The sequence below is a fragment of the Phytophthora ramorum genome (genome assembly GCF_020800215.1).
Source record: "Phytophthora ramorum isolate Pr-102 chromosome Unknown Phyram_PR-102_s0008, whole genome shotgun sequence".
In the NCBI taxonomy this organism is placed as follows: Eukaryota; Oomycota; class Peronosporomycetes; order Peronosporales; family Peronosporaceae; genus Phytophthora; species Phytophthora ramorum.
This window is the reverse complement of record NW_027150654.1, coordinates 878,430-898,440: the sequence shown is the minus strand read 5'-3', so window position 1 is coordinate 898,440 and position 20,011 is coordinate 878,430. Positions and strand designations below refer to the sequence as shown.

Here is a 20,011-nt window from a genome sequence, read left to right as displayed (position 1 = left end):
TGAAGAATGAACCACGCGGGACCTGCGCGCGAACGGTAAAAGGTCGCATGCGCTGACGCTGTGCTTCCGTTACGGTGCGTCGCACGTTGGTTTCGGCTTTCCTTCTGGCCTGTACGAGGTTCACTGGTCACTGGATGGCAGAGCCGATGGATGCTCTTGTCGTTGGAGTGGGTGCGCTTTGTGTGTGCTCTTGAACAACAGCACCAAGGTGAAGCGGATCAAAGGTTTCTGGCGGGCCAGAGTAGCAACAAGGTGCAACTGCACTCGTAGAGGCATTTTGCGAAGACACCCGCTAAACTTTGGGGGACACGATGGTTTCAAACGAACTTGCGCCCCACGGTCGTGACACAGAGCGATCGGCATCACCAAAAAGCATAGTGATCCGAACCCATGCACGCAGTCGTTGGACCAGCCCTGCTCCTTCCAAAGCATGTAGCCATCTGATCCGCCTCGGAAGTTGAAGTGGGGTTACCTTTTGGCAAGTGACACGACACCAGTCGTGGACACTCGATATAGGAGGAGCAAAGATAGCTCCGAGTCTGCCACTGCACCGCGTGTGGAATCCTCCATCACCGTCGCTGTCGTGTGCACAATGGAAGAGCGGTCGCACCCGCCGACGCCACGATTTGCGCAGGGATATCAGCAGTCGCAGCCACGAACGGCGGCACCGTACACGGAGCTCGACATCTTCCCAGCGCTCTCACGGCACTGGAATGGCGCTCAGCTACCAACGCCGAAGACTTCGCGCCGGCGACGCAGCCTCGCTAATCTCCCGTTTGCCTTCACAATGCCATCCGAAGCAGTTGAAGGCTCCCCCGGCTTCACGCCGGCGATACCTGGTGGGTCTGCTGCAGACTTCCTGGACAGCCTGCGCAATCGAACACTGCTGGACTTGTCGTGTATGAGAGAGTTCTCGCTGCTCCGATCAAAGCCGAAGTCTGACCGGAATCTCTCACGGTTATCCGTCAGCTCCACTTACAATATGCACTCCGAGCAGCTTCATCTCCAGCAACTTGCGATGCATGGAGCGTCCAAGACCATTCAAAGTGCCACGAAGGACAGCGCCGATCGTCGACCGTTGCCTGTGAAGCAACACGGCACTGAACTTGCTGGCCTTCGCTCTCGAATCGCACACGCCCATCGGAAGCTTTTGTTCGCACCAGGAAGCAAAGATGACCGCTTAAGGCAGACGCCTAGTGCTGTCGCGCGTGCGTTCACCGCAGTCCCACCGCCAAACAAAGTCTCTCCTCGGTCTCGGCATCAGCAGCAACAGCACAACCCAACATCTCGCCCAACGCAACGCCCACGAACGGAGACAACTTCGACGGCGCTGTCTGTGGCGGAGCAGCATGGGTTTCTCCAGGAACAGGATCTAGCTGCACTGATGACTGCGACGGGTTATTCACGAGCTGAGTTGTTCGCGCGGTGGGCTCGCTTTAAAGCGCTTTGCTCCATGGCGAAGAACCCTCATGGTGTCGACAAGGAGACACTACGCCACGGCGTACCGCAGCTATCGGTGGAAGACCAGTTCTTCGTTGACCGTGCCTTCGACGTACTGGACTCGGACAGCTCCGGGGCGCTGGACTGGCCAGAGTTTATCGCGGCACTCAGTGCGCTGGAGAAGGGGGACGCTTCTCGCCGCATAGACTTCCTCTTCCACGCGTACGACCTCAATGGAGACGGCTTCATCCAGCGACACGAAGTGCAGTTCTTCTTCTTGGCTAGCCTGCTCGTGCCCCAAACGCCCCAAGCTCTCGAGGTTGCACGTCACGTTGTCGACAAGATCTTCATCTCCCTCGGACGAGAGCAGCACGACTCGATCCGCGTAGAAGACGCCATGGCCTATTTGCGCGAACACCCAGCCACCGATGCCTACAGCTTACTGGGTCGTACGATGGTGAATACTCCGCCCACAACTCCAACCCCGAAAGCAAGACGCTCTTCCATGAAGACCACCCCCGTCAGCAGGGCGGAAACCGACGAGATTCAGGATGGACAAAACACCACACAAGAGTAAGAAAGCGGGTTAACCAGGACAGTCCTGTAATTATGTTGCTGCGGTTAGCTGTCACCGCCAAGCTCCGACGCAGTGGACAGAACGTTTCGTCGGGGCGCCGCCATAGGCTGTAACATGATAGACAGCTAGTTAGCGATAGGAAATCTACACACGCAACAAACAGCCCCCCATTTACCTGACGAAACATGTTGAAAGCTTGCTCTTCCTGCTTCTGGCGCCTGGCACTGGACGATTCCTCCTCCTCCTCACTGTACCGCTGAAGTTTGCGAAAGTTCCTGCCGGTTGCAAAGTGGTGGTTGCGTTCCCGCGGTGGCGATCGCGTCTTCGCCTCCCACACTGGCTGCTTCACCTTGGGTGATGGTCGTTGCCGCACGTGAGCCTTTGGTGAGATCGAGGCTGGCACCCGGTCTTTGTCGGTATCACGTTGAAACTTGAACGCGACGTGCTTGCGGTGGGGGCTCGCTTTGATAGGGGACATCACAGGAATTAAAGGTAATCGGTAGTCGTGTGACTCCTCCGAGCCTGCTGCCCCTGACGCTGACGCAGCCAAAGCGGGTGCATTCGATGCTCTAACAGGAGAGAAGGGCATTCGCCCACCGTTGTTCGCCTTGGCTTCATCACCATCAGCCACGCCGTCGAAAGCTGTCTGGAAATGGCAGGACAGTAGAAGTGAGCCCCCGATCCCAGCAAGAATGAGTGCAAAGCAGCGCACGTACACTGTAGTTATGGAGTTGGAGGCGTGACTTGCGACTTGGATTCCTGCGTGGGCCTCGCTTCTCGACGCCCCGCACGACAGCACTAACCCCCACTGCCAACCGCGACGAGTCGAGCTGAGGCAAATGCGCCAGTGTCGATGGTGTTCGTATAGGGCGTCCTGGGGTCTCTGGCGGAGGAGACGGCGCTATTGACGGCCTGGGTCGCTTGATCGGCGAGCACATGGCGGCCGCGAGACGTTCTTGCTCCTCCCGTGTATGGGCGTTTCCGTCAGAGACGGAGAATGGCAGCGAATCCCGTTCCAGCTCAAACTTGCTGCGTGTTGCATTTACTCGACCTCGACTTCGAGGTGCAGCAGGTTCATCGCCGCGTTGGGGTCGAGTGGGTGACAACGATCCCGAGCGTCCACTAGACTCAACTCCCGTCGTAACAATCGAGTTGGCTGCCACGTGTGCTTGAAACTGTTGCTGATCTGCCTGCGATGGACACACATCATCATCACTTTCACGCCGGGCAGGGGGGCCTCCAAGACTCATCGATGCAATAATTGTCGTGGAAGCTCGACGCTGCGCGTGTGCTGCCTCACGCTCTAGCTGCGCCAACAGATCGTTTCGCCGAGCCAATTCTTGAGCCGAGAGTTGACGCGGTGTACCAAGAGAAAATATGTTGGACAGTGCCGCTGCGTCAGGCATTTCTTCGTTCTCTGCAATTGTTCCAGTTCGTGGTGTCTGAATACGCAGCCCTATAGCTTTTCGTCCGGCTGAGGAACCAAGTGTTGACGACTGATGTCTAGCCCCGGCAAGGTGGAGTTCCATATCGGCTTCAGCAGTGATAGTCATGACGGTGTCGGACTTGGCTTCACCTGCAGGAGGAACGATGACTTTGTGGCGCACCGTTGTCCACCGACTACCCTGTCGCGGTGTCGGAGCCAAAAGCATAAGGATTTTGCGCGAGATGGCGCGCTGGGATGGGTTCGCAGCGCTCAGAGCTGCCTTCTTGCCAACTTGACCTGGAGCCCTGCGGTCCATCTCTATTGCCCGCGGAGGCATTTCCTCCAGATAGCTGCTTAGAAGCTCTTGCTGTGGCCCAACTTCCGGTTGCTCGAAAGGCTTCTTCACACCTTTTAACACGTCTTGGAACGCAACTTTGCTTAGAGGGACCTCTGTCTGGAAGATGCGCGACCGTGGTGTGGATTCGCTCTCCGTTTTGTCCTTGGCAGGAGAACTTGAAGGTGGGCGCTGCATGTCAGCACGTTCCTCCTCCTCTTCCTCCGCGGTCAGCAATGCTTTCTGCACGAACTGCTGAAGGTGCGGTAGTGTTATACGCCCTTGTGAGTGCGTCCTCTTCTCCAGTGATTCACGATTAACGGCCATCACAAACGCTATCGTACTTGGCACAACGCTCACGAGACCCTTTGAAAGGAGCTGGTGCAGAAACGCAGATACTTGGTCGACTGAAATGCACCATTCTCCCTGACCACCCCCGCTCGTTCCAATGCCAACGAACTTCCGTTTGTCGGATAACGACGATGTCGCCTCTGATGTTGGAAAGCGCAGCAGCTCCAGTTCAGTGCGCTCGGTGTGTGTGTCGAGGAATTTGAGTAGGCGTCGTAGAAACACAAGCGGTGGAGAAGGCTGGGTGGCCAATGAAGATGCTAACACGGGAGCATCTGCATTGCGAGTCTGTGGCTGTGAGCACGGTGCCCATTTACTCTGCGGCTTCAGAACTTGCTGTCGTCCACGTAACTCGTGCTGTGCGGGTCCAGGTATTCGGTCGAGAGAATCCACCGGCTGGAACGAGCTCATGTCGACACTTTCGAACGCTTGAGCGCACATCTTCTGCACCGACGTAGCAAAAAGCGTAGCATTTTCAGTACGGACTTGCATCTCCTGGAAAATTGCGGCTAGAAGATCTTCAACGAGGAATACGCATAACTCCTCGGCATCACCCATCGTAAGTCGATGGCTGTCCAGTTCCTCGCGCCACCGTTTCTCCTCGGCCTCATGCTGCCGCTCTTCGTCCGTAGCAGTAGCTTCGCCGCTCTCGCCTGCAGCAGTTTGAGCATCACTTACAGAGTCACCTTGTACAACGTTGCTCATGCTTTCAGCGCAAAGTCTCACGGAAGGCGGCACCGTACGAGCTGCTTGGCTCTGCTCGAACAGACACTGGCAAACACCACAAAAAGAATAAAACACTCTGAAACGCTTCGACTTCACTGACCTGTGACGATGCACACAGCACACACTGGAAAACTTTCATCAGTGTTAGCACGAGCTCAGATGCACACAGCCTCTGTCTGGCCCTAGCACCTCATCCAGTCCCTTGCGCTCCCGTCTGCCCTTGGACTGCTGGAAACACACAAACATCCCTCTCTTAGTGTGGTCTATTGAATAGCCTTATACCTTGGAAATGTCCTCATAGCTGGACAAGCAAGGTCCGGCTCTGGTCATCTGCTGCTTCACAGTGAAGTCTCTGTTGGCGACCTTTCTGTCTCTGCTCTCGGGGATGAGGCGGGCGTCGTCTTGCTCGCGGACGCTTTCGGTCGGCGTTGGTAGAACAGCATGTACGCCTCGCACTTCAGTACCTGCTCGAAAGACACACGCTTGACGACAGTGTCCGAGACATAGTACCACGTTCGTGCTGGGCCCTCGCCGTTCCTAGGCGTCGTAATCTCTGGCGCTGCAGCTCCGCCCTCTTCTGAAGCGAGGCGGCTGCGGGCACGAGCTGCCAGGAGGGCTTCACGCCGACGCGAGCGGCTCACGTAAGCCACGTAATGACCCGAGCGCTTGTTCCCCATATGCACCACAACTGCGATAAGCTCGTAGCAAAGCGAGTGCTTCTTCGCGTCTCCTTCGCCCTGACGCAGTAATTCGCTCACGTAAGGCGTCATATCCAGCTTCTCGTCGAAGGCGATGTGCTGCGTGATCTTCCGGGAGCGAGCCAACCGCTTGATGTGTACAACGAGTACGCGAGGCAGCGCCGACACAAACAACTGCATGGAGGCATCGCGCAACACAACCTCCATTTCTGGTTCTGCGTTCGAACCTTGCCGCTTCTTGCGGTGCAACAAGCGGCCAGCCACACTGCGAACCTTGGGCTGGCGCGAACACTTCTCACAGTCGTAACCGTTGTTGGCGTCCACCAGCAATTGCGTCTCACTAACGAAGCTATTCAGGCAGTCCGTAGTCGTCAGCTCACGATGGTGGCCATCCGGGACGGAAACGCTAAGGTGAAAAGCATCCTCAACGATCTCAGTACGCTTCCCACATCCTTTGCAGGTAACTGCAGTGGTAAGAGCGCCGCCAAACAGGTTCCGCGTAAAGTTTAGCCTCGAATACATGTTCCGCTTTTCAGCTCTGGCGTGCAGCACAGCCGACGGCCGCGATGCGAGTGTGGCGCGAGTTTCGACCTTTGAAGCGTCCAGCATCATGTCCTCTTCGTTAAGGTTCAACCGCTTTGCCAACAAATGCTGCACGTCCTTCACCGTAGCGTTCTTTGGCACTTGCATCGAGATCGTCTCTCCTGTCTCTGTTTTCACAAAAATCTGCTTCGTCTCCTCCTGCTCGGAGTTGTCAGCGTCGCTCTCGCTACCTTCCTCTTCGGTTTCCTGTTCCCCATCCTCCATCAGCTCACTGTCGGTCGTGTCTTCTTCAGACCACGTTCCGTTTCGACGAGAAGAATCGTCATTGTCATCATCCGGGAGCTCCGACGAGCCCGCTGTGCTGCAACTGCTGTTTGTAACGCTGTCATCAGTGTCGGGCTTCGTAGCTTCCTTGGCAGGAGGCAAAGGAGGATCCATCTCCTCGTCAATGGCCCAAAGGAAGCTTGTAAACAGTTCATGAGCGTCCTGCTGGTAGTGTCCGCGGAACTGCGAGAACTTACTGCGTATCTCTTTAAGTAGCGGTGCCACGGTCAGCACCGACGACGAACCGGAGCGCGAGCGACTGCTTTTCCCCTTGGCGCGTCTATCCGATGGAGATTCGCCAGCAAGTGCTTTACGTGCGCGCTTCTTAACCGTTTCGTGTAGCATTCTGTATCAACACAGCAACAAACCATTAGCGTGGGCCATCCCTCCTGACAAACGCAGTTCCTTTAGGACTCACGTACGTGAACGTAGTGGTGATCGGTGTGTGCTTCGTTTCCAGCACCTCCTCGATGTGCGTGTGTTCGGGAAAATAGTGCGTCGCTGTGAGCAGTGCTTGCATCGACGCGTTGAAGTAGCACGTATTGCCTAGATTTGTGAAGCCCAGCACTGTGTTAGGCAGTTCTCCTGCGCAATGCCCACCAGGGCTAGTAGCCACCGGAGGTGGTATACTAATTTCCTGCACAGGTTCACGCTTGTGCATCGCCGTCTTCAGCATCCGCCGTCGCATTTTATCCTCCCTCGCCTTCGTGCGAAGGGGCATATTCAACAACGCAACTCCATTTGCCTGTCCTCCATTGGCATGCTCTCCTTCCCCGTCAACGCCAGTTTCCCTCGTCTTCGTCTCCAGCGTCAACGCGCCTCGAGGCACCGGCGGCGTGTCCGCATGGGCCTCCAAATCTACCAAGTTATTGGCCGATCCATTGGGCGTCGAAATCGGCGACATGGTGGTCTGAGGGGCGCGCATTTGGCTGCGAATCTGCCTTCTCTTCTTGGCTGCCATCTCCTCAACGGCCGCACAAAAGTCCAGCCGAGCCTTCTCCACCTTGGGCCGCACGTTCTCCGGGATGTCCATGTTGCAGGGCTCGCACCAGAAGGTCTTGGAGGCCAATTGCAGCCCCACAAAGTGCTTGGGGTGGTTCTGCAGGTGCTGGTAGAAGTGGCCCGAGCTGAAGCAGCCCACGAAGGCGCAGCTGACGCACACGACCAGGTCCGTGGCCTGCGCGTGGTTCTCCCAGCTTTGCAGCGCTGCGTCCATGGGCTCAGATGTTGAAGGACGTCGAGAAGCGACAGTTGAAGGAGAGATGCACGTCTGCTCAGCAACATACGTAAGCGACCAGTCGATTGCATATTGGTCCGTTAATGTGATCGGCTACGTTAGAAAAGGGGAATGGAATAGCGCCTTGCACGCACCTCACAGAGCAGCTGCGAGCGCTTCTTGAGCTCGCGGCGGAACTCGGACAGACGCACGGCCTGCCCCACGTGGCGGCAGCTCTTGTCGCCCGCCATGGCAGCCAGGAAGACGGCGGGGAGCTGCTGGCTGCTTGATGCCTAATTGCCCCACCGAGCTTCTTCCAAGCAAGAAACGTACTTAGAATGACGGTACACGGTACGAAAATCTGAGACCGACCGTCTGATTCTGTAGTTACGTTTCGGGAGTGGCTGCAAGCCACTGCCTTGCCACAATAAACGATCTCTCTTATCTCGCGACTCGGTGGCGTGCGCTAAACGTGTCCTTGCTGAGTTTGGCCAGCAGGCTGTCAATTTTGAGGCCGTTGCTGACTTCGAGCCAAGCCCACTCGAGATTGTACATGTGTGTGTGTGTGTGTGATCATGCTGGTTGGTCCGACAGCAGCCTGTCGTGAACAGGAAACACTTCTCGTTGCTGATCCTCTACGACAAAGTCGTCTTCGCCTTCGACGCCACACTCCGCAGCAAGCGAACGAACCACTCATTCTGCTCCAGTCTCGAGCCACCCCCTCGCGGCTGCTCTCCAGCGGAGGGACTCTCCACGCCGGGCTGCTGTGTGGCGTGCCTTGTGCCACAGTCAACCCCCATTCGCACGTCATTGAGTCCCTGAAACACCAGAACGAGCAGTCCGGCCGCTATACTGCACAGAGAGCGCTGCTGGCTGCGGACAGACACGTATAATACATAACGCGCGTGCAGCAGAAGCTGCTGCATCTGCATCCTCGATACTCGGCTCAGTGCGGCAGGGCGGGTCTTCCTCCGCCAACCTGCTCAAAAAGTAGCCATCCCGCGCGTGACCTTCAACATTTATAAAATTCTCGGACCGCGATTGGCTGCGCGAAAGGTCGCCACGCCAGCGATCTTACCACTAGGTATCATTCTCCCCCAAAAAAGACTCGACTAAGTGCGTCCGGCGTGATAAGAACTGGAAGCACAAGATCCTGCGACACGCAAAAGAAGAAGAAAAACAAGCCCAAAGCGTCGCGACCGGCGAGGCCCATTTGCTTTTCCCCCGCCTGATAATCAACCGCTCGCTTGAAATGCCTGCCAAGGACAGCGTCGAGAAGCACGCGCCGAGCGACTGCAAGGACCACGACGAGCAAGAGGCGGCCAAGCCGAAGCGCCTCAAGACGCAGCGCTCGGATCGCAAATCGCTATCCGACTCGGAGGACGACGAGACAGAGGAGGAGGACGCGCCGTCGTCCGCCAGCGACGCCGAAGACGCCGAGTATTCGGTGGACTTTGGTGCCATCACGGCGCGATTGGGCGGCGCGGCCAGCTCGCACCGCCGCTCGGTTGTGTCGTCCTTCGTGCCGCCGCCCACGGAGCAGTGGACGCCGCCCGTAAACCTCAAGAGCGCGCAGGATGCCGAGTCGATCCGGCGCTCGGTGCGGCGCAACCTGCTTTTTGCTAACATCCCGGAGGACACGCTGCAGGTGCTGGTGGACGCCATGAAATACGTGGCGGTGGACGCCGGCGTGGACGTCGTGACGCAGGGCGACGTGGGCGGAGACAGGTTCTTCATCCTGGACAGCGGCGTCTGTGATGTGCGAGTGCACGAGCGCGTGGTCGGGGAAGTGTGCGCCACGTCCCCGCGCAACTTCTTTGGCGAATTGGCGCTGCTGTATGACTCGCCCAGAGCCGCCACGGTGCGCGCGCGGACATCCGTCGAGTGCTGGTCCTTGGACCGCGTCACGTTCAAGCGGGTGCTCATGGCCACGACCATGCAGCAACGCGCACTGTACCTGGACTTCCTGGGGCAAGTGCCCATCTTCTCGACGCTCTCGAGCTACGAGAAGATGACGGTGGCGGACGCCTTGCGCGTACAGTTCGTGGAGGGTGGAGACACCATCCTCACGGAAGGCTCCAGGGGAGACGATTTCTATATTATTGCGGACGGCGAGGTCAAGTGCACACGAGGAGGCGAGGAGGTATCAGCTCGACTCGGAGCTGGAGACTTCTTCGGAGAGCTCGCACTCATCCACGACGACGTGCGCCAGGCCACCGTCACAGCCATGCGCAAGTCCAAGCTGCTCGTACTGGACCGTGCAACGTTCAAGCGCCTGCTGGGCCCCATGCAAGAGCACCTGCGGAAGCGCGCCGACCTCTATGAGCTCTACATGAACGCACCCCGAGTTACCGAGCAGAGCTAGGCACTCAAGTATCAGTAAGTAGATATTGTAGATATGCACGAGAGCTCGCCTTCGCCTTTGCAGCTCCAGGGAAGAAGCGACCTCCATGCGAAGCCACCGGAAGCTGTCTACTCAATATATAAATCCGCTCAATTGTACTTGAAGCATCTTGCATCGGCATTACCAACTGAGACCGCGAGGAAGAAGAAAGAGCAAGTGACGGAACCTGCAGTGCGAGCGCTTGGAGATTTATTCATCAATGTACAGGGACGAGTCCTCGGAGGAAAGATCGATGAACACCAGCCTGATCAAATGCACACTGCATGATGCAGCAGGGCGTAAAGCGACAATGTGTGCATGGAAAGGATAATGGGCTTCCAATTCAACGTATTAACAAGACTTCGGTTCGGGTGGCGATGCAAAGAGCGCCCGTAGCACTCTCACCAGGACAGCTTGCCCGGCAGGTACTTGTCAATAAGTCCCTGGTAGTACGGCCACAGCTCCTCCACGTCCGGACGAACGTCCGCCTTGGTGTACAGGTCAAACTTGTTGAACTCGAGCACCCAGTCCAGCAACTCGTCGTCGTTCTCGCTCATGAGGTGCGCGTACTCCTTCTTGTTGTGCCACGGGTAGCACGAGTGGTAGCGGATCATGGCGAGGCCCTCGTCCGGGATCGTGGTCTCGTTGAACTTGAGCATCTGGTACAGATACTCGTCGTGGCCCCAGGCGAACTTGAGGTTTTGGAAGCCGCAGTGCGGCTCGTACATGCCGTTGTCCGTGTTGTAGCGCGAGTCACTCATGTCGGGGTTGGTGCCGTTGAACTCGGGGAAGACGACGGAGTCGGGGATCTTGCAGCCCACGACCCACGTGTCTCCGCCGAGCGCCCACTGGTCTCCGTCGGCCGTGCCCTCCTGGCCGTCCTCGGCGTGGCCCCAGAGGTACTGGATCTTACCCATGTCGTGCAGCAGCCCCACGAGCTGGAACCAGTCCGGGTGGCCGGCGGCGCGGATGCCCTCGGCCGTCTGCAGCATGTGCTCGAGGTTGGGCAGCGACGAGTCCGGGTCGGACGAGTCCACGTATCCCTTGAGCGCCGTGAAGGCCTCCCACACCGTCATCTTGGTGTTGGCGAACGAGCCGTACTTGGCCTGCATCTTCTCCTGGAAGGCCACGGTCTGGTTCTTGCGCATGCACGCGTAGTGGCGCGACACGAGCGCGTGGCGGTCCGAGTCCTTGTAGTTGCGGAACTCCTCCTCGGCCTTGCCGGCGGTGACTTTGCCCGTGACTTCGAGCGCGGGCTTGTGCACTGCGATGCTGTCTCCGGCCATGGTTGGTGGTGGTTGGTGGAGTGAGTAGGTTGTTGCAGGTAAAGGTTGAATTGGAAATGAGCTCTCTGGTGAATGAACAAATACGTTTGAGGTGGGCATGAGGCGGTCAGCGCTGCAGCCTCCACGGCCAGAAGAAGGTGCTTCTTGTCGTGGCTAAGAGCACTTTCATTGCGTTCTGAGGGTAGTGGTTTCCCGGTTGATGAGTCATTGAAGTCCATGAAGCCGAACCATGGCCGACCGCCGGGATTCATTCGAGGCGTCCTGCACGAGAGCGTCTGCGTGCTGGGCTGACACCGAGCAAGTCGTGGTTGATGTGTTAAGGCTTCGCTTTTGTCAATTTTGGTCACGGGCGGTACACGAGACTGTAAGTAGTTGAAGTTTCCATCCTGCTTGACGCCATCTGCGTCAATCGTGACGAGCGGAAGCGCAAGACTGGAGGCTGCAGCAGCTCGATGTTACATGTATTATTATATGTAGGACGCAATTTGCGAGGTGCTGACGAAGTCGACAACTGGCGGAGACTGGCTAGCCTAATGGAGTTCCAATCTCCAGCCAACTTCAAACACACATCGCGTGCAAAATCGGACTGCAATGCTCTGCAGGCAGATCGCTCGCACCAAGGTGCTCCGTCAACCTGCGTGGACGACGTTGAAGGCGCCAACTCCATCGCGAAACGTTAAACGCTTTTGATGCTTGTCTTTGCCGCAAATGCAAAACTGCAACCACCAAACTAACCAATTCCCGTGACGCGAAGCCCATGCGTTTGGCTGCAAATGAATGGGGCGCTCCGGTCGGCTCAAACGTTGGTTTCCAACTTGGTAAGGATGACAAATACACAACCGGAGAATGCACAACTGATAGACAAAGGCAAAAGCCGCGTCTCTCAATTCGTCATGCCAACGCTACCGCAAGTGCACATGCGCAGCGTGCCTCGAAGGACGGCACGCCAATGGAGTTAACAGTCGCAAGACAAAACAGAGCGGGAATTCTGGTTCAGTTTTGCAAGTGAACTCACTCATCGAGTGAGATGGGGGCTGAGCCACTTTCGCACAGACCGGGCGTAATACCCATTTTCAGCCACTCACTTCGCGCCCTCTCGATTAAAAATACGTTAAACGCGCGGCCATTGGCTCAAAAAAGCTTCACACCGCCAGAAGATTTATCCGTTTCAACAACAACTGCCAAGCTGAACACAGCAACTTCCCAAATTGGAAAAGCCCGCGTCCAGCACCTCCATCAATCCACACTCGACAGCTCATTTCCAATTCGACCTTGACCTGCAACAACCTACTCACTCCACCAACCACCACCAACCATGGCCGGAGACAGCATCGCAGTGCACAAGCCCGCGCTCGAAGTCACGGGCAAAGTCACCGCTGGCAAGGCCGAGGAGGAGTTCCGCAACTACAAGGACTCGGACCGCCACGCGCTCGTGTCGCGCCACTACGCGTGCATGCGCAAGAACCAGACCGTGGCCTTCCAGGAGAAGATGCAGGCCAAGTACGGCTCGTTCGCCAACACCAAGATGACGGTGTGGGAGGCCTTCACGGCGCTCAAGGGATACGTGGACTCGTCCGACCCGGACTCGTCGCTGCCCAACCTCGAGCACATGCTGCAGACGGCCGAGGGCATCCGCGCCGCCGGCCACCCGGACTGGTTCCAGCTCGTGGGGCTGCTGCACGACATGGGTAAGATCCAGTACCTCTGGGGCCACGCCGAGGACGGCCAGGAGGGCACGGCCGACGGAGACCAGTGGGCGCTCGGCGGAGACACGTGGGTCGTGGGCTGCAAGATCCCCGACTCCGTCGTCTTCCCCGAGTTCAACGGCACCAACCCCGACATGAGTGACTCGCGCTACAACACGGACAACGGCATGTACGAGCCGCACTGCGGCTTCCAAAACCTCAAGTTCGCCTGGGGCCACGACGAGTATCTGTACCAGATGCTCAAGTTCAACGAGACCACGATCCCGGACGAGGGCCTCGCCATGATCCGCTACCACTCGTGCTATCCGTGGCACAACAAGAAGGAGTACGCGCACCTCATGAGCGAGAACGACGACGAGTTGCTGGACTGGGTGCTCGAGTTCAACAAGTTTGACCTGTACACCAAGGCGGACGTTCGTCCGGACGTGGAGGAGCTGTGGCCGTACTACCAGGGACTTATTGACAAGTACCTGCCGGGCAAGCTGTCCTGGTGAGAGTGCTACGGGCGCTCTTTGCATCGCCACCCGAACCGAAGTCTTGTTAATACGTTGAATTGGAAGCCCATTATCCTTTCCATGCACACATTGTCGCTTTACGCCCTGCTGCATCATGCAGTGTGCATTTGATCAGGCTGGTGTTCATCGATCTTTCCTCCGAGGACTCGTCCCTGTACATTGATGAATAAATCTCCAAGCGCTCGCACTGCAGGTTCCGTCACTTGCTCTTTCTTCTTCCTCGCGGTCTCAGTTGGTAATGCCGATGCAAGATGCTTCAAGTACAATTGAGCGGATTTATATATTGAGTAGACAGCTTCCGGTGGCTTCGCATGGAGGTCGCTTCTTCCCTGGAGCTGCAGACGAAGGCGAGGTCTCGTGCATATCTACAATATCTATTATACATGAGCGATGCTGCTAGCTACTGTGCTCTTCAACTGTCCGCATTTCGGCACAAGAACAGAAGTACTTCTTGCGTGACAATTGAATCTATGTCCCAGCCAACCCGAAAGGGTGGTGACTCAATAAATTATTGGATTAACATCGGGTTGCATGTAATATTCTTAACTGAACGCTCTCCGCAATATATTATTCGCTAAAACAAATCTAAATCAATAATTGCCCAGTTTTCACTGCATCCAATGTCCCTCTTTATTATTGGTCTACCTTTTGCAAAAGATAAAGATACAATAAAACAATAATATATTTTAATTGCAAAAGATGACAATGCAATAAAACAATAATATATTTCATTTGCAAATGATAACAGTGCAATAAAATTTGTACATAATTATTGTATACATCCGTTTAAGTGTATTTCAGCCAATGCTCTCTCTCTAAACGAGAGAACCCATTTAATTGGCCAAAAAGGCAACCATTACATAAGCCAAGCATCATTATCCGAGCGAAAAGACCAGGAAAATGGTACCAAGTCGTCACCTTGTCTCTCGGTCTGTAGAAGCCCCTAGTGACCTCCATTTCTTGTGTGTGCAGCTCTTCTACTCGTTCTTCAAGACGCTCGTCGGTAAGGAGGTGGCCGTGGAGCTCAAGAACGACGTGGCACTCATGGGCGTCTTGGACTCGGTGGACCAATATCTCAACATCAAACTGCTCAACGTGTCGGTCGTGGAGGGCGACAAGTTCCCGCAGCTGGTAACCACATACATAGCTCAATGCTGATATCTCTCAGCTTTATTGTTAAAGTTAACTTATTTTGCTGTTTGTAGATGAACATGAAGAACTGCTTCATCCGCGGCAGCTCCATCCGCTATGTGCAGATCCCGGCGGGAGAAGTCGATACGGAACTGCTGCAAGATGCGGCGCGTCGTGAGGCGACCGCCAACAAGCAGAGCTAGGGGGGGGCGATGAGTATCATAATAGGACCAGAGCCCTCTTGGGGTGGTTCATTTGATTCGCGAGATCTTGTTACGCTGCGTTGTAGTCTGTTGTTGAGCTTGCTGGTTGCAGTGAACCTTCAGAGGTTGATCTTGTAGCGGAGGACGACATTGGGGTCAAGAGTTGAAGATGTAGAGGACGCCTCCTGACTCCGCTGGTGTCGCTTGTGCACGTCACTGATACTGGCGAAGCTCGCGGCAGTCGATTCTAGGCTGGAGACACCAGCGCGGACAAGCTGGGTTGGTGTGTTGCAGACGAAGACTAACAGGCCGCTCCAAAAGTGAAGCACTCACATGATGAAGTGATGGGGGAGAGTACTAGCATTGACTAGTGTGGAAGAGCTGTGCTGCGGGTGTCGAGCTGCTCTCTTTCATCGGTGATTCAAGTTCGCGAAATGATCTGGCGCAATGAAGGGCTCTGCTGGCACTAACGCTGCTCTAGAGAGCTATCGCCCTCGACAGCTATACAGTTGCACTGGAAACGAAGCACAAACTGTGTGTGCAGTTTCATATTCACTGTCTAGCAGTGATAATCCGACAGGTTCCTACAGCGTGCCCAGCTCTATTGAGATGGTAATCAGTCCTTAGCATGTACCGGTACCTTGTCACTATTGAATTGATTGCCATGTAATCGGCTACGGCTATCGACCCACAACGTCTTACTCCTTCGGGTGCCACAGCGACTTGAGATCGGCAAGGGCCTGCTCGATGTCTCCTGCGAATTTGTCCGAGCTTGTAGACGGGCACGACTTCTTGCTGGAAATGTGGAAGCCGAGCATGTCCTCGCCTGCAACCATGTAGCTAACACCGTAGCCGTCTTCTGCTACAGGACCAAAACCACCGCCAGGACAACGCGCATCGTCGATCGAGAATTTGGACCCTTCCAGTGCCTTCTCCACCAAACGCCAGTTGTCAGTTTGCTGCTGAGGTTGCTGGCTCGTCGAAAGACGCCACGGACGGCTAAGTGCGTTGTTTAAGAATGGCGATTCGATGCCAAAGCCCACCGACACACAGTAGAGGGTGAAGAGGTGACGATCGATGCCCTTTCCGCTCATGGCGTTGCGATAGCTGTCCTGGTGCACGTCGCAAGCACTTTGGAGCAGCTTCAACTTCTCGGCATCCGACAATTTGGGGTCCACCATGCCGAATACAAACGCCTTCGACTCGTCCGTCACCGGTCGAACTGTTTCCGTGCGACCGTCGCGGTACAGGCGGGTCATGCTGGACTCGTATGTCTGCGTAATGGTACCGGCGTTGCGGTAGTACGCAAGTTGAAGAGCCATCTGGATGAACGCATCCGGGCTAACGCGGAACTTCTTGATCAGTCCCTTGCCGTAGTCCGTGTGGGAAATCACCTTCAAATCAAAGTCCGAGATCGCCTTCTCAGCGTCAGTGAGCGACTTCTCCACAGATTTCTCCAAGCCCGACGAGAAATCCCACTCCAAAAGTCTACACGGCGGCAACTTCGATACGCGTTCGTCCTCGGACTGCACCAGCGTGTCCCCATTGGCATTGTACGGATTCGTGTAGCACTGCTTCGTGTACACCTGTTCCCACGCGTGAGCCATCACGGGAGCATCAGCCCACGCGTGCTCGGCGTTAATGCCAGCAACGCTGTTCTTGTAGACCACCAGGTTAAAAGACTTGTCGAACCAACGGTTGCCACCGCTGCCATGGATAAGATCCTTGCCCATCGAAGTCCAGTCCTCAGCCTCGTCGTTCTGGAGCATAACCACGAACACCGCCGATTCGATGACCTCCAGCGATCGCTTGTTGATACCTTCTGAGAAAAATCGTTCGCGGTTTTCAGCCCACTCGATTCGGCCGGCAGCCGTCAACGCCGCTAGATTCTCCTCTGCAGTCGTCGATTTACCCATGGCCAACGCTGTCGCCTCTATCCACTCGAATTGGCGCTGGAGCTCGAACTTTGTGAGCAAATTGCCATACTGCCCCTTCTCAAACAGCGGCAGCTTGAACACGCGACCGTGGCAGAACACAGCAATGTGCTTTGACTTGTGGCGGTACAACTTGAGCGTGTCTACCTCACGACCAGGAATGCGAGTGCACGAGAAGATTCGCTGGTACTGACTCATGCAAAGCGGGACAATTCCGCGGATGAGCTGCGGAGCTAAGTGCTCCCTGTCCAGGTCCTGCTTGAACAGCAAGAACTCGTGCACAAGAGCGGCAGCCAATGCCACCGGCTTTTGGGTCAGACTGAAGTTCAGGTTGGACCCAGGCAGCGCATAGTAGTTGCTGTTGATCATGAGGGATGAACGGCCCTTGAGGTACACGTACTTCTCCCACCAGTCCGTGACGTAGTTGGACGACCACCAGCTCTTCAGGTACAGGTAAAACTGCAGCTTGGGGCCTTCCTTGTGCACGAACTCGTCGGCCATCCGCTGCACCTCCTCGTACTCTTTGGGCGTCAGCAGCGGGTGCACCGACTTCAAGTAACGCTGCACCGTGTCCTTGAGTGGGGGCAGCGGCAGTCGAGGCAGCGCATCCTGGAACGAGTACGTCAGCGGGTTACGACCACCGAAGATCTTCAGCAGCGCTCCCCAGACCAACACCACGCGACTCTTTTGTCTCGGAGCGAGGTACAGCCATCCTCTGTAGCTCAGCAGCAGCCGTAAGAAAAGCCTCTGCACTGCCATGAGCACCAGTAACCCCAGGAAGGCTGCCCACGCTGCCAGGTACGCCACGTAGACCGAGTTGGGCAGCAAGTGCCAGAACGGCATGAGGAAGTTGCCCACATGCCAAACGACCACCGAAATAGGTCCACTTCGCCACCACGACTCAGTGGGAGAAAGCACGACGATCACCGAAATGGCTACCACTGTCAAGATGGCTACAAACGGCGGCGCCGGGTAGACGCCCCGCTTAAGCGCGCGCTGGACGTGGAAGAGCTCGCGCACGACGGCGCGGCGGATCTCGTGCGGCGGAGGGATAGTGAAGGACACACGAATGCCCTCGTCTGAGTACAGCAGCTCCACGCCGCGCTTGTGCTCGCCGAAGACGGCGATGGCTTGATGCGCTTCCGCCATGACTGTTTGTCTATCTGCCTTCCTTCTCTCTGTCCTTTGCAGTTGGGGTGTGCTCGAGGCCGCGAAATTGAAAGTGACGACCCGGAAAGGCAACAACAAGTTGCGGAGTGATGGTCAGGTCAGAACCGCGGCAACTTTTTTCAGATGCTTGTTTTAAGGGGAGCAGGCACTTGCACTGCGGCTGGCCAAGAACCTCCTAGGGGCGAAAGCGTCGGGCTGAAGAAGGATGCTGTAGTTTCTCACCACGGTGTTGCCGGGCGAGAGGAGAATTGCAACTTGTCCGCCGCAGCGCTCAGTGCGGCGACGTCTGAGATTCGCCTTTCCGACCAATTGCAGGAGGGCAAACGCGGGAAAACGGCCAATGGCTGGCGTCCTCGTCAATTTCCCGGCGGTTCCGCAGTGATGTTGAAGTTGTCGTGGAGTGCAAAAATGACGACGGCGACGCCGGATCCCAGGTCGACCCTAAGCAAGAACTGCAGATTTCGCCGTATGGGTCCCATATTGGGGGCATTAGGGCGTGATTGACAGCAGCACATGGCAGTCGCGGCAGTGGCAACAGCCAGCAGGCAGAAGCAAAGTCGATGTTTGCCAGCCGCAGACCAAAGCACCGCGATCGTTGAAGTAAAACAATGATTTCGATGATCGTCGCGCTACCTTGCGCTTCTCTGCAAACCAACGAGAACGAACGACGTCGGCGGTTGATGGTCCACAGCAAGGTCCAGGTTGTGGCGGTGGGTTCCTCCCCCCCCCCCCCCTACAGGTCGACTTGTACATGTACCATAACTTCTCAAAAACAGACTCATGCCTCCAGCCGCAATGTGACTTCGAGACATTGCAGTAGAATGTAGGGCTGTTTTGTGCAATGCACGAACGTGTATGAAAGTGCATTCGTGCAGCACAAAAGGATGTCTACTAGAAATCTCGACGAAGATACCATACTTCCGAGCGAGATCAACATTTGCAAAAACAAAATGTGGTTGTATTTGTTTGTGGGATGAGTGAAGCCTGCCGCTTTTTGCCAGACCAACACGTTACTCCTTCGCGACCTCGATGATGACTTTGCCTTGGGTCTTGCCCGACATCTGCTGCTTGATGGCGTCCAGCAGCTTGTCGAACGGGTACACGGAGTCGATCACGGTCTTCAATTGGCCAGCCTGGACCAGCTTCTGGAGACCCTCCAGGTCTTCCGCGATCGGGTGGCAATAATACTGGATGAGGGTCGCGCCGATAGGGGACTCCGCCTGGTCCTGGACGATACCGATCGTTAGGAACTTGCCAGTGTTCTTCTTTAGCACCTTTTGGGCGTCCGAGCTCCAGGATTCGGACTCCACCGCGCAGTCGTAGATCACATCCACAGAGTGCTCTGCGAGGACGTCGCCCCATTTCTCCGAAGTGTAGTCAATGACCTGGTCAGCCCCAAGCGACTTGACCAGCTCGATGTTACGAGGGCTAGCCGTCGTGATCACTTCCGCGCCGAAAGCCTTGGCAATTTGGATGCCAAACTGACCCGTGGCACCGCTGCCGCCCAGAATGAGCACGCGTTGTCCAGCTTGCAACTTTCCGCGGCTGATTAGCCCCTGGTAACTAGCAAGGCCCACGATCGAGACGCCCGCAGCTTCGTTGAACGTCACGTTGCTCGGCTTGTGGGCGATGTGATCAGCTTCGAGCGTCACGAACTGTGCGAAACTACCCATGCCAGCCATATCGCACGAGCCGAAGACGGCGTCGCCCGCCTTGAAACCGCGGACGTCACCGGTGCCGACCTCAACAACGATACCCGACAAGTCGAAGCCCATTCGAAGTGGGTTCTCAGGAGTGGGCTTGACCGCCATGACGGCCGCCCCGAAGTAGTGCAGCTTGAAGTCCAGGGGGTTCACAGCCGCACTCAGCACCTTCACACGAACGTGGTTGGGCTTCAAAGGCGTCTGCGGGACTTCCGTGTTCAGCTTGGTTTCCGTGAGCGCGTCACTGAAGTTGGCGAACTCGTACGCCTGGAACGTTGCGGGGATGTTGGCCATTGTGAAGAGATCGGAAAGGGGACTTGTGACTTGCTGTCGACGGAGGATATTGAA

General features: G+C 56.2%; 9 protein-coding genes across 10 annotated transcripts; 4 read left to right on the top strand and 5 right to left on the bottom strand.

The window, feature by feature from the left end:
* Positions 1-592: 592 nt before the first annotated feature.
* Positions 593-2,017, top strand: KRP23_9314 (Calcineurin B-like protein 10; the record flags this gene model as incomplete). Its single annotated transcript, XM_067894855.1, has 1 exon — positions 593-2,017. The coding sequence occupies one exon, from the start codon at positions 593-595 to the stop codon at positions 2,015-2,017; it is 1,425 nt and encodes a 474-aa protein (XP_067742492.1).
* Positions 2,018-2,061: 44 nt separating this feature from the next.
* KRP23_9313 (uncharacterized protein) lies at positions 2,062-5,097 on the bottom strand (the record flags this gene model as incomplete). The annotated part of the gene is made up of 5 exons (XM_067894854.1): positions 2,062-2,124; positions 2,193-2,663; positions 2,734-4,896; positions 4,952-4,975; positions 5,041-5,097. 5 exons carry the CDS (start codon positions 5,095-5,097, stop codon positions 2,062-2,064), a joined length of 2,778 nt encoding a protein of 925 aa, XP_067742491.1.
* A 92-nt stretch (positions 5,098-5,189) lies between these two features.
* KRP23_9312 (Ubiquitin carboxyl-terminal hydrolase 45) lies at positions 5,190-7,883 on the bottom strand (the record flags this gene model as incomplete). The annotated part of the gene is made up of 3 exons (XM_067894853.1): positions 5,190-6,762; positions 6,839-7,686; positions 7,788-7,883. The coding sequence occupies 3 exons, from the start codon at positions 7,881-7,883 to the stop codon at positions 5,190-5,192; spliced, it is 2,517 nt and encodes an 838-aa protein (XP_067742490.1).
* A 1,001-nt stretch (positions 7,884-8,884) lies between these two features.
* Positions 8,885-9,997, top strand: KRP23_9311 (cAMP-dependent protein kinase regulatory subunit; the record flags this gene model as incomplete). Its single annotated transcript, XM_067894852.1, has 1 exon — positions 8,885-9,997. One exon carries the CDS (start codon positions 8,885-8,887, stop codon positions 9,995-9,997), a length of 1,113 nt encoding a protein of 370 aa, XP_067742489.1.
* A 419-nt stretch (positions 9,998-10,416) lies between these two features.
* Positions 10,417-11,301, bottom strand: KRP23_9310 (Inositol oxygenase; the record flags this gene model as incomplete). The annotated part of the gene is made up of 1 exon (XM_067894851.1): positions 10,417-11,301. One exon carries the CDS (start codon positions 11,299-11,301, stop codon positions 10,417-10,419), a length of 885 nt encoding a protein of 294 aa, XP_067742488.1.
* A 1,315-nt stretch (positions 11,302-12,616) lies between these two features.
* KRP23_9309 (Inositol oxygenase) lies at positions 12,617-13,501 on the top strand (the record flags this gene model as incomplete). The annotated part of the gene is made up of 1 exon (XM_067894849.1): positions 12,617-13,501. The coding sequence occupies one exon, from the start codon at positions 12,617-12,619 to the stop codon at positions 13,499-13,501; it is 885 nt and encodes a 294-aa protein (XP_067742487.1).
* A 921-nt stretch (positions 13,502-14,422) lies between these two features.
* KRP23_9308 (U6 snRNA-associated Sm-like protein LSm2) lies at positions 14,423-14,856 on the top strand (the record flags this gene model as incomplete). Its single annotated transcript, XM_067894848.1, has 3 exons — positions 14,423-14,425; positions 14,495-14,653; positions 14,728-14,856. The coding sequence occupies 3 exons, from the start codon at positions 14,423-14,425 to the stop codon at positions 14,854-14,856; spliced, it is 291 nt and encodes a 96-aa protein (XP_067742486.1).
* Positions 14,857-15,554: 698 nt separating this feature from the next.
* On the bottom strand, positions 15,555-17,939 carry KRP23_9307 (Carnitine O-palmitoyltransferase 1, liver isoform; the record flags this gene model as incomplete). 2 transcript variants are annotated; one of them, XM_067894846.1, is made up of 2 exons in its annotated part: positions 17,024-17,045; positions 17,128-17,939. In XM_067894846.1, the coding sequence occupies 2 exons, from the start codon at positions 17,937-17,939 to the stop codon at positions 17,024-17,026; spliced, it is 834 nt and encodes a 277-aa protein (XP_067742484.1). The 2 variants fall into 2 exon arrangements, with proteins under 2 accessions (XP_067742485.1, XP_067742484.1); XM_067894847.1 differs by having other exon boundaries at positions 15,555-17,939.
* A 1,031-nt stretch (positions 17,940-18,970) lies between these two features.
* Positions 18,971-19,957, bottom strand: KRP23_9306 (Reticulon-4-interacting protein 1-like protein, mitochondrial; the record flags this gene model as incomplete). Its single annotated transcript, XM_067894845.1, has 1 exon — positions 18,971-19,957. One exon carries the CDS (start codon positions 19,955-19,957, stop codon positions 18,971-18,973), a length of 987 nt encoding a protein of 328 aa, XP_067742483.1.
* Positions 19,958-20,011: the final 54 nt, after the last annotated feature.